At 41.8% G+C, this 12,576-nt stretch overlaps 1 protein-coding gene across 1 annotated transcript in view; it reads left to right on the forward strand.

The window, feature by feature from the left end:
- The window catches only part of RAP1B (RAP1B, member of RAS oncogene family), a 60,534-nt gene that overhangs the window by 40,140 nt on the left and 7,818 nt on the right, over positions 1-12,576 (forward strand). Inside the window, exons 4-5 of the mRNA XM_083182506.1 lie at positions 7,892-7,948; positions 11,302-11,442. Of these exons, the coding sequence (XP_083038632.1) occupies positions 7,892-7,948; positions 11,302-11,442 (198 nt within the window). The remainder of the gene's footprint in view (positions 1-7,891; positions 7,949-11,301; positions 11,443-12,576) is intronic.

Consider the following 12,576-nt stretch of genomic DNA (forward strand, 5'->3'; position numbering starts at 1 on the left):
CCCTGACCGATGGCTCAGTGGCACATCGCTATGCAGCATTCTGAGTGATCTTGCATCTACATCTCACCGTGCGTAGGCCCCATAAAACTTGCAAAATAACGCTGAATGTACACACACAGGAAAGACGCATTGCATGAATTCAAAAAGTCAGCAGTTTCGGATGAGATAATAAAATATTGTATATAGTAGAAGGAACTAACTCAGGCAATGTGTTTGCGCATTAAGGATATAGTTCCCCAAATTACAGAAGTCCAAAGATTCTAGATTTTTGACTCCATATTTGTGTCTCCTGCTTAACCTTGGCATGGTAGATGAGTTGTAATTTATCTTTTACATTTTCAAGATTGATATGTAGTATTGTGAACAGCAGACAAAACTTGGATATATTTGGGTTAAGTTTTGGAAACATTTTTTTCTTGAAGTTTGCAATTTATTTATAAGCATCAAAATTAAAGTCAAAATACAAGATAAATCATCTGAACCTCTCTACAGCTTGAAAGAGAACAAAACCTAAAGAAAAGACTATATACTGTACTTGAAATACAGGAAATATAATGATCGAGATCAGTTCTTAATAAATAATAACAATTGGTAGCACACACAAAAATAAAATAAAGGTGGGTACTTGTTTCCTAGCACGGCCACACCGATTTACATCGGGGTGGTCGTGTCGGAAAAATCGCGTCGATCGCATCGCATGCGATTTGGTCGCATGCGACGCGACCGACCCGATTTTTTGATTGAATGAAATGTAAATCGGGTCCCTGGGACCCGATTTTACATTGGATTCAATGTAAAATATTCCTAACCCCCCCAAATTTAACGGCGTAAACCCCACCCCACGATAGACGCCAACCCGAAGCGTGGGGCGGCGGTGCGTGTCCTCCGACCTTTTCATTCCCCTACTATCCACGTCGGCGTGGAGTTGAGAATAGAATAGTGTGGCGAGCGCACCGAAGCGTGGCGAGCGCACGCGTATACCTGTGAAGTTATACGCGTCCCCTCGCGGGGCTCGCTGCGCTCGCCACGCTTCGGGCTCGCTGCGCTCGCCACACTATTCTATTCTCAACTCCACGCCGACGTGGATAGTAGGGGAATAAAAAGGTCGGAGGACGCGCACCGCCGCCCCTCGCGGGCTCGCTACGCTCGCCACGCTTCGGGTTGGCGTCTATTGTGGGGTGACGACGGGGACATCTATAATGTGAAATGGGTCATATTGGCCCATTTCACATTTTTCACATTTTCTCACGATTTCAATGTTAAAAAATATTTTAACATTGAAGCCTATGGAAAAATCGGGGGCATCGCGTCGGGACCAATGTTAATGGTCCCGACCGACGCGATGCCCCCGATATTTTACCTTTCCCGACACGATTTCAATGTTAAAATATTTTTTAACATTGAAGCCTATGGAAAAATCGGGGGCATCGCGTCGGGACCAATGTTAATGGTCCCGACCGACGCGATGCCCCCGATATTGTGTCTTAGCTGGCAAAATGGACCTGATTTCAAAGGAAATCGGGTCCATCGTGTGGATCGTGTACCTTAACTTAAAGGTACACGATCCACAAGATTGTGGCTAGGAAACAAGTACCTAAAGGTGAAATACCCTACTTTAAAAGAACAGTTATCGAAAAAGTGCACAATCTGCTGCTCTGAAAATCTGTTGCTCATTATGTGCTGACTGCCCATTTAGAAGCAATGTACTCCTTTTAAAACTAGAAGTTATCCCTTAACCCCTTCCCGACATATGACGTACATTTACGTCATATGTCGGTTGAGGGGGAATCAAGCCAGCTCACGGAGTGAGCTGGCTTGAAAGAGAGCAGGTAATGGCTGTATATTACAGCCAGGTCCCTGCTCTCACGGCCACGAGCGGCGAGTTCGCCGCTCGTGGCCGTTTAACCCTTTAAGCACCGCGGGCAAAGCGACCGCAGTGCTTAAATAGCTGATCGGAGGGGGGGCGCCCCCCTCCGGCGCCGATCGGGGCCCCCCGCAGCGAGATCGGAGGGTGCCGATCGGTTGCCATGGTAGCCAGGGGTCTAATGTAGACCCCTGTGCTGGCCGTGTCTGCATACCTATTACATCCTGCCTGAGGCAGGATGTAATAGGAAGTGCATAAAATCACTACGTTCAGCCATAGAGCTCTATGGCTGAACCTAGTACAGGCGATCGCGCCCCCTAGTGCACTAGGGGGCCTTGTAGTAAAAGTAAAAAAATAAATAAAAATAAAGTTTAAAATAAAAAAAAAATAAAAAAATATTAAAAGTTCAAATCACCCCCCTTTCCCCATTTCCCAAATAAAAATAAATAAAAAATAAAAAAAATAAACATATTTGGTATCGCCGCGTTCCTAAAAGTCCGATCTATTAAAATATAACATTAGTTATCCCGCACGGTTAAAGGCGTAAACGGAAAATAATCCCCAACGCCAAAACTACGTTTTTTGGTCGCATCGCGTACCCAAAAAAAAATAACTAAAAGAGATCAGAAAGTCGCCCATATCCCATAATGGTATTAATTAAAAAGTACACTTCAGCCCGCAAAAAATGAGCCCTCACCCAGGTCCGTAGGTGGAAAAATAAAAAAGTTATAAGCCGCAGAACATGGCGACGCAACGCAAATTAGAAAAACCGTAAAAGTTGCGATTTTTTTTTTTAGTGGTAAAACATAACGAAAACTATATAAGTTTGGTATCACCAGAATCGTAACGACCCATAGAATAAAGATAACCCATCATTTTAAACGAACTATGAACTCCAAAAAAACCGTAACCAGCGCAAAATTGTGCAATGGCGGTTTTTTTTTTTTTTACCCCACATTGAATTATTTCCTGATTCCCCAGAATATTATACGGTATAGTAAATGGTACCATTACAAAATACAACTTGTCCCGCAAAAAAAAAGCCCTCATGTGTCTATATAGCCGGAAAATTAAAAAAGTTACGCTTATTTGAACGCAAGGAGGAAAAAAAAAAAAAAATTACCATAAAAGGCAATGGGCCTTATTTTGGTTCATTCTTTCTGACAAAATCCTTCTTAGATGGACAAAACCATGTGCACTGCAGGGGGGGCAGATGTAACATGTGCAGAGAGAATTAGATTTGGGTGAGTAATTTTGTTTCTGTGCAGGGAAAATACTGACTGCTTTATTTTTACACTGCAATATAGATCTCACTTTGAAGTTAAACCCCACCCAAATCTAATTCTCTCTGCACAAGTAACACCTGCCCCACCTGCAGTGCACATGGTTTTGCCCATATAAGAAGGATTTTGTCAGAAAGAATGAACCAAAATAAGGCCCAATGTCAGGAAGGGGTTAAGATGGCCATTTACTAGTGCGATTTTTACGCTGATCTCTTGTTCCGAGAAATCTGGCAAATCGCATGAGTTTTAGAGCCCCCAAATAGCAAGTGCTGCACGTAGGATCTATCAGATCAGACAGCCTCTGGTAACAATTGCTTGGATTGCATGCAAAAGGACACCATGCAATATCACATGCGAGCCTACTTCCTGGGAAGCTCTTGGGTGGTTCAAGGGGGATCGACTGTGACTTCTTCCCTCAGAGAAGTCACAATGTATGGTGGACCTTTCTTCACCAGTGTACTCCATGGTTTAAAACTAAACATAAAAAATATAGAAAAATCAAAATGACTGATAATTTACTTAACTGTTGATCTCACCCTTTTTGAAAACCATGACAACCTCAAAATTAAAATGGTTTATTTTAAAATAACTTGTATAAGAATTTGCATGGATTTCTTTAATATGCAAAAACATACTGATTAGTTAATTGTTTGTTGACAAAAAGTGTGGGAGTGTGTGAGCTAACTTATATTATAAGACTGTAAACTCCAATAATGCAAAAAAGGATTCAGTATTGTAGAAGTTGATTTTAACTGATAGACTCCCTTGCTTGTGGGAGTTAAGCCACTTCCAGGAATATCCGAATACCCGAAATCGCCGATCGTGGATTATCAGCTCGCCCGGTGCTATCTAAGGAGCCTCGAAAAGCTTATCAAGCTGTTCTATCCTTCATAGCACACATTGTGTCGCTAGTGATATTGTAAGGTTTGGTGTGCCAAACATCAAACCTGACGGTCACTAGCGACCATTGAAACCTGCGTAACTGTCAAATACATTGCTTGATATGCACCATCTGTGTGATATGCTGAATCCGTCGACATATCACGGGGTGTCCCCAGCTTTAAGGGACAAATATATCAAATAAAAATAGTTGCCTAGGCAACAAAAACTGGGCGTTGGAAAGGGATGCGTTGTGAAGCAGCTACTTAGAGGGAGGGAGTGTTCCCTCAAACAAAGATACAAAAAGGAAAATAAGTAGCGCTATGCAATAATATATAAAATTAAAAAAAAACTAGAATTTAATGTAAAGAAGCACAGTAAAAACATGAAAAAACACAAAGCACCGTTGACACTTAGGATGAATGAATAATAAGCAATGAGTTGATCCATTCCTATGAATACCGCCAGAGTGTCCACATATATAGACCTCCAATAGTAAAAGTATATCTTTAGTAAAGATGGTGGGTGTATAGCTACCACAATTTTTGACCATTTGGGGAATTAATTTAATTTGGAATGCATAACGGCAGTATCCTCCATAATGGTAGCATGGTGAATGAGAATCCCTCTGGAGTAGCATTGATGTGCAAAATCTGGATGGTGGCTGGTCTGGATCCAATGGGCACAAGAATGGCAAACAAGTGTCCAGGTACTCTGTTCCTCCTTTATCTATTGGAGTTCTATATATGTGGTCTGTCTCTGGCGGTATTCATAGGAGTGGATCCACTCATTGCTTATTAATTAATTCTAAGTGTCAAAGGTGCCTTGTGTTTTTTCATATTTTTACTGTGCTTCTTTACATTATTAAATTCTGGTTTTTTTATTTTATATTATTGCATACTTATTTTCCTTTTTTTAACCGATATATCAACCCTCAAATAGTAGAGATAAATTACCAACCAATCAGCCAGCCAGCTTCTGTCAGATTTTTCAAACACAGCCCCTAACATGGCACTTAGAAGCTGATTGGTTGGTATTCGATCTCTGTCCACTTTATCACTTTTTCAAGGCTTAGTACATCTGCCCCTAGTGCACAAATTAGTTCAGTATCACTGTCAAGATATAGGATGTTTGTCAAAAATATTAAATTCATTGTGTACTTCTGTTCAGAAAACAATGCACAGGTTACATTTCCTGGGTAGTACTTTGTCTGTTCATCAAAGCTTCACAAATGAAAGTACAAGTAAAGAGTTTGGAAAGCATGCTGTCAGCAGTTCCTGCAGTATATAGGCATGGACTTCCATAGCCTGCAGCTTTTGAAAAGCAGGGACAGTACTCGCACATCATTCTAACTGCAAGTGACATTTTATTTATTCTTCACATAAATGTTCTGAGCTGTTGCTGGACATCAGCGAGAACGTAGCTTATATAAGAACAGCTACTATCTTTTAAAAAAAAAAAAAAGGAATGGCTTCTAATGGCCATTTGTATTAGTGTTTCACTTTGTCTAAAATCAATTTTTTTTTCTTAGAACACTTCAGTAGATCTAGTCAATCATATTATAACAGTGCTGCCCTTTACTCAGGCAGATAAGGGGGAACCTTATATATTCACCTTTGATATTCCGATCAGTAATGGGGACATTGCCGTTAGTAAAGCGGTTGTATTTTCTAACTATGACAAGTTTATATTATGACATCGTAGCATCAATGCACCTTCAAATGTTTTATCTTTACTACCAGAGAATCTGAATTGTACAATGCTTTTGGGTTTACAACCCTAAGTATAGATTAGGTCACTGGTTCTCAAACTCGGTCCTCGGGACTCCGCACTGGTCACGTTTTCCAGGACACCTGACAGGTGCACTCATTACTGACTGATACATTTTGAAAGATCCACAGTTGGAGCTAATTATAATCAAGAGGACCGACTGAGAACCTGCGGATTTGGTGATGGCTGGAGCGTGAGCCAAAACTGCTAAGTAGTGACACCTGTCTTATTGGTAGAAAATAGTCTACAGGCACAGCCTTATTTTGCTTGGTGTCCATAAGTCTTATGACACAAGGCAGAGAAACCGAAGTAGATCAATGTGCTGTTTTTCTTAAATTGTGCACCTGAATCTCATCGCCGATGCCGCAGAAAGCTGCTCACAGTGCACTGGAGATGCTCCAGCTAAGCAATTACCCAATAATATATGATGATGTGATATATCACATTCATAGACGTAGGTTGGGGCTGTTTTCTGCTATTTTTTTTTCAGCCCATATTACTATAGCACCAACATATTTCCCAAAGCACTTTACAGTTACGATGGCACTTAAAATCAATCTTCACACACAGGCTGCATTGCTGACTGCTATGCTGCCATGCTGTTGGTGAGTGGGATCTTGTGCTGCTGTGTATATGAGGAAGTCACTGCTTGTTGCTAAGCAAGGTTATGTTTATAAATACAGGAAGGGAACGACTGTACATCTAGCATTACTACAGAGTATGTTTCCTTTTTTTTATTCAGTAAGTAATTTCAATATCCAAAATTCAAAATGTGATTGGCAATCAGATATGATGATTCACATAAGTTTTCTTACTGGTATGGTCCCTGTGCTTTAAACTTATGCTGGCCACACATCAGACCAACGTCCCTCCAACCATCCAACTAGTTGCTTGGATGGAATAAGAAAATGGTACTGGATGGGAGCAAAGGACAATCAAAAATGTGCTCACAAGCCCAGGAATATGGACAAAAATATTCAATCAAATTGTTTAAATCAAACCGGTTCAATTACAGTCTGAGCGACCGTTTTTGTCCTTTTTTCCAGAATTTGGGAGCAAATTTCTGAATTAAATATTACATTTGCTCCCATCCAGTGCCATATTTTTATTCCATCCAAGCAAAGCTGGTCTGATGCGTGGCCAGCATTAGTAAGCAATATGGCTATGCACAGCTCTTTATAAGGTAAGTAGCTGTACTGTTACCTTCCTTATTACTTCACCTACAGTATTTGCCCACATGTTCTCTTTTGGCTAACTTCATTAAACCTGTGTTTTTTTTTTGTTATTGCCCCAAAATATTATGTTGGGCTTCAGTGTTTTATATAAATAGCAAGTGATCATACAGAATAGAAAATAATATGAAGAAGCTGGTTTGTTGCCATACTACCCTACTTACATCTACCCTATCATTCCAGTTGCTACTTTATCACAGGCTAGATTTATGTAGAACTCTTTGCAACACATGTTTGACTCGTATAGCCAGCTGTGTGCATAGTTGGACAATGAGAGAATCTGTAAAATGGCTGGCTATGTATGTCAATGTGATTTGACATGTAAATATCATGTACGGCAGGCATTCCCAACCACGGTCCTCAAGGCACACCAACAGTGCAGGTTTCAGTGATATCCAGGCTTGAGCACAGGTGACAATTAGTACCTGAGTGATTCTTATTAAAACATCTGTGCTGAAGCCTGGATATCACTAAAACCTGCACTGTTGGTGTGCCTTGAGGACCGTGGTTGGGAATGTCTAGGCTACGGTAATGCATGCCATGATGTACTGATCGATTATCATTCCAACCGGCCACTTTGTGCTCAGCACAGTACAGGCTATGATCAGTCAGCATCCATTGGGGCGACTGCACGCATTTGCTGCCTGCCCGTACTTGTGTGACAGGAATCCAGTGATGCTGCTGTACCCCACAGCAGCATTTGTATCATCAGAGCCTGTCTGCATGTTTTAGTTAATGCTAATTCTCCCCAAAAATAAGGGGAAAGATGAAATACCCCCTTAATGGTAAACTCTCATTTTAAAAAGGTTTGATTTATTGGGTGACTTTTTATCATTGTATTTTCTGTTTTTTTTGTTCTACAGCAAGTTGAAGTTGATGGTCAACAATGTATGCTCGAAATTTTAGACACTGCAGGAACGGTATGTTCTTATTACAGTTAAGCTGTTAATGCATAATAAAGTGGGATTTTATTCACACAAGATTTCACAATGTTTTTTTTTTTCTAATCATTTTCCAGCATGTTTAATCTGCATTATGTGTTTGTTTTCTTTTAACATCAATCTTATTTGCTCATGTTTTTTATTATTCAATTATGAGTTGGTAGCAGATGGTGTACAGTATGTAGGAATTTAGTATATTAATGTTGTTTCTATCCCAAAACCAGTGATCCTAAAGAGTATATTGCTGCTATCCTGCGATGTGTCTTAAGGAAAGACATGATCACAGCATATTCCTTACTACAGTTATGAGAGAACGCTTGTAAATTATGCAATGTTAGAGATATTAGTGAGATATTACTGCCCATTATTAAATGCATTTTCTGTTTGGAGCTCAAAGTAGCAGTATAACTCTTCTGTAGGTTACAAGTGTTCTAAGTAATTGATCTCATCCATGTAAATTACTAATGTGCCACAAATGGTTACTTTAGCTGGTTCCTTCACTACTTTTGAGTTTAGTTCTATAACTAGACAGTGTTCATTGTAATTGTCTTTAGCTACAACATAACTCTTCAGTGCTTTGGATACATTTGTCACATACATCCTAGAACATAAGCTCTGCATTGCTTAAATGCGTGACTGAAAAGCACAAAAAGGGCAAGCCTCCAACCCTGCCTTACCCTGCTGCTTTACCCCTGTGCCTGCCGCTGGGACCCACAGATCTACATTTCTGCTGTCCTGGCTCTCTTTCTGGCTGGTTCCTGCTAATGAAGATGACACTCACAAAATGGCTGCCTCTAACAGCAGACCGTTTTTGAGAATGCTAGAGGAGGCCGCCACCTCCTCTGGCATTTTCAAAAAGTGTCTGCTGTAAGGGGGTGGACATTTTGTGTGGGCTATTTTTCGTTTATATTCGCCTGCCAGGAGGAGAGCCAGGACTGCAGACAAGTAGGTCTGCGAGTCCCGGCGGCGGCAAGCAGAAGGGTTGTTCTCGGGCCCCAGCACCCACACATGCTTAGCGCCTCCCCTCGGGGTCTGCAGGGCTATTGTTACACTACTGAAAGCAAAAGTATTTGTTTCAGGAGAGTATATACTTGCCAGCAAATGAGCCATTGAAGGTAAAAAGACCTTAACTTATTGATGTGGAGTCCAGCTCACTCACTCTGGGATTCATGTTAGCTGCAGTGAAGCTGTCACATTGTTTTGACATCAACCTAGTTTTCTGAAAGAACTGCCACAACTGAGTATTCTCTGAATCAATAGGATGATCTGCTAATTGTAACATGCTGTTTAGTGAAAAACATGGTACTTGTTTCCTAGCACGGCCACACCGATTTACATCGGGGTGGTCGTGTCGGAAAAATCGGGTCGATCGCATCGCATGCGATTTGGTCGCATGCGATTTGGTCGCATGCGATGCGATCGACGCGACCGACCGATTTTAGACCCGATTTTTTTCATTGAATGAAATGTAAATCGGGTCCCTGGGACCCGATTTTACATTGGATTCAATGTAAAATATTCCCAACCCCCCCAAATTTAACGGCGTAAACCAACACCCCACGATAGACGCCAACCCGAAGCGTGGCGAGCGCAGCGAGCCCGCGAGGGGCGGCGGTGCGCGTCCTCCGACCTTTTCATTCCCCTACTATCCACGTCGGCGTGGAGTTGAGAATAGAATAGTGTGGCGAGCCACCGAGCCCGAAGCGTGGCGAGCGCACGCGTATACCTGTGAAGTTATACGCGTCCCCTCGCGGGGCTCGCTGCGCTCGCCACGCTTCGGGCTCGGTGGCTCGCTGCGCTCGCCACACTATTCTATTCTCAACTCCACGCCGACGTGGATAGTAGGGGAATGAAAAGGTCGTAGGACGCGCACCGCCGCCCCTCGCGGGCTCGCTGCGCTCGCCACGCTTCGGGTTGGCGTCTATCGTGGGGTGACGACGGGGACATCTATAATGTGAAATGGGTCATATTGGCCCATTTCACATTTTTCACATTTTCTCACGATTTCAATGTTAAAAAATATTTTAACATTGAAGCCTATGGAAAAATCGGGGGCATCGCGTCGGGACCAATGTTAATGGTCCCGACCGACGCGATGCCCCCGATATTTTACCTTTCCCGACACGATTTCAATGTTAAAATATTTTTTAACATTGAAGCCTATGTAAAAATCGGGGGCATCGCGTCGGTCGCGTCGGGACCAATGTTAATGGTCCCGACCGACGCGATGCCCCCGATATTGTGTCCTAGCCGGCAAAATGGACCTGATTTCAAAGGAAATCGGGTCCATCGTATGGATCGTGTACCTTAACTTAAAGGTACACGATCCATAAGATTGTGGCCGTGCTAGGAAACAAGTACCAAAAACATAAATACCTTGTATGCGGCTTTCTGTGGGATTTCATATAAATCACCTAATTTAAAGTGGCATTTAAAACTTTAATGTTCTGTTTAATGTAACAATAATATAATTTTGAAACATATGGCACAATGGTTTGTAGTACATGTCATACACACCAGTAATTCTAGACTGGAAAAATGGCAGCTTTACCAATAGCAGCCAGTAAGAATTTGATTTGTTGCTGCAGGCAACTGCAACAGTTAATGACATTACCACAGCCTCAGTTATAGGGAATGAATACAGTATTCTACCTGTGCAGTGTTTTTCCTTTTCTACCACAAGCAATATATCCAATTCCAGAGTAATACCACTGAGTAATGTCATTGAGAGCAGCAATGATTAACCAGAACTGCAGGAGTGGGAGCTGAGGGAGGGATATGGATCATCAGACAATAATACCTTGGACACACAGAAAAGGAAATGCTAGGGGGTAGATTTACTATAGATTTTAAAGCAGATAAGTTGGGGTGTTGCCCATGGCAACCTATCCAATACGCCCTATAATTTTGTATAATGCAATAGATAATGTTATTGGTTGCTGTGGGCAACATCACCACTTTTCATTTTTTAGAAGCTTTAATCAATCTACCCTAGCAGTCTAGAAATGGCTGTAATGCCAATTTCTCCCCTATCCTGTCTCCCACCAAACTAGAGGCCTCTCATTTCCAATCGCCTTACATCTAAAGACATATACTTACTGAGCGATTGAGCTCATTTTTGGTGTTTTGAGCGCTGATGCACGCTCCCGCTTCATAGGCGGATGTGATTATTATTTTTAGAAATGTACTATTTAATAAGCTATAATGCAGTATTTCTACAGTTTATACATGGCTTATAGACCAGTTATCTCTTGGTGGTTTGGGGTCCTTCTTGGCAATAAATTGGTTCCTCAGATTTAACAGTTTATTTTTTTCACTTTTCTTTTGTACAGGAACAATTCACAGCAATGCGGGATCTTTATATGAAGAACGGCCAAGGCTTTGCATTAGTGTACTCCATAACTGCACAGTCTACGTTTAATGATTTACAGGACCTCAGAGAACAGATTCTTCGAGTCAAAGACACTGATGATGTAAGCAGTTTGCCAGAGATTAGGAATTAAATGCTCCATAAATTAACTATGATCAACTGGCCAGTCTAATTAAGAACCCATGCCAATAGGTACTGTATGAGCATAGTCATTGTATTGGAAAGTGAACGTCTGGAGATTGGCACACACATGTATGATGGGAGTGTATGTAGGGCTAACATAGCATTGAATTGAAAGATCTAGGGCAATTAAACATAAAAAATGTGTCGCTTTCTGCAGCACTGTGGGTATAGGTAATCCTGGCCTCCTGCAGCAAAACCCCACTGAATAATCCATTGGACGTTACACATTATGCAGAAAAGTGGTTGGAGCCACACATAAATCACACCCTTAAACAGTATACTGTTTATGTAATAACTGCTGGTGGCTGTGTTGGTTCCTGTGCATTGCACAGGAACTGACAGAGGGGAGAGAGAGAGATGTGAACGCTGTCATGTTCCTCAGTCTGTATGAAGGAAGCATTTTACAAAAAAAAAACATTATTTTTATGTTTAACCGGTTTCCTTTAGAAAGCTGTGGGTACTTATGTAAGCTTAATGCAGACATATAAATGGTTTTAGTTCAAAATTAGCTTATAGCCTGGCTTAGCGGCTTTGACCTTTGTATCAGAAGATAACCCAGTTTTCCTAAGCAGTCTGAATACCTTACTGCCCACCACATTGTACTGATCAGCAATCCAGTGTACAGCACAGTAAAATGTGTGAGAAACTGCTGTCACCATTGTTCTCCATTACAAGCAGATTTAGTAAAATAAGATTTCAGCTTTTGTCTCCAACCTACATTTTCTAGAGCAGAGGAGGGGGACCTTTTTTGTTACACGGGCCATTTTAAATGGATGAAATCCTTCCAGGGGCTATTACCTTGATTCCCCCGTCCCCGCCGCAGATTAGCTGCGGCTGCCTGGCGTTTGTCGTGCTCCCGCCTGTATAACCACCTCACACGAGACTCCCTTACATGTCTCCCGTGCAGACCACCGGGGGGTGGGCAACAAAAAGTGCCTACGGGGGCCGTTTGCGGGCCAGAGTTTCCCCGCCCCTGTTCTAGAGTATAATTCTTAAGAATGTGGGGTAGCAATAGTGCTTTGAGCCCTTGCAGTCTTGTTTTAAAAATTTAAAA

The sequence above is a fragment of the Crinia signifera genome, chromosome 4 (genome assembly GCF_055691185.1).
Source record: "Crinia signifera chromosome 4, ASM5569118v1, whole genome shotgun sequence".
Lineage (NCBI taxonomy): Eukaryota > Metazoa > Chordata > Amphibia > Anura > Myobatrachidae > Crinia > Crinia signifera.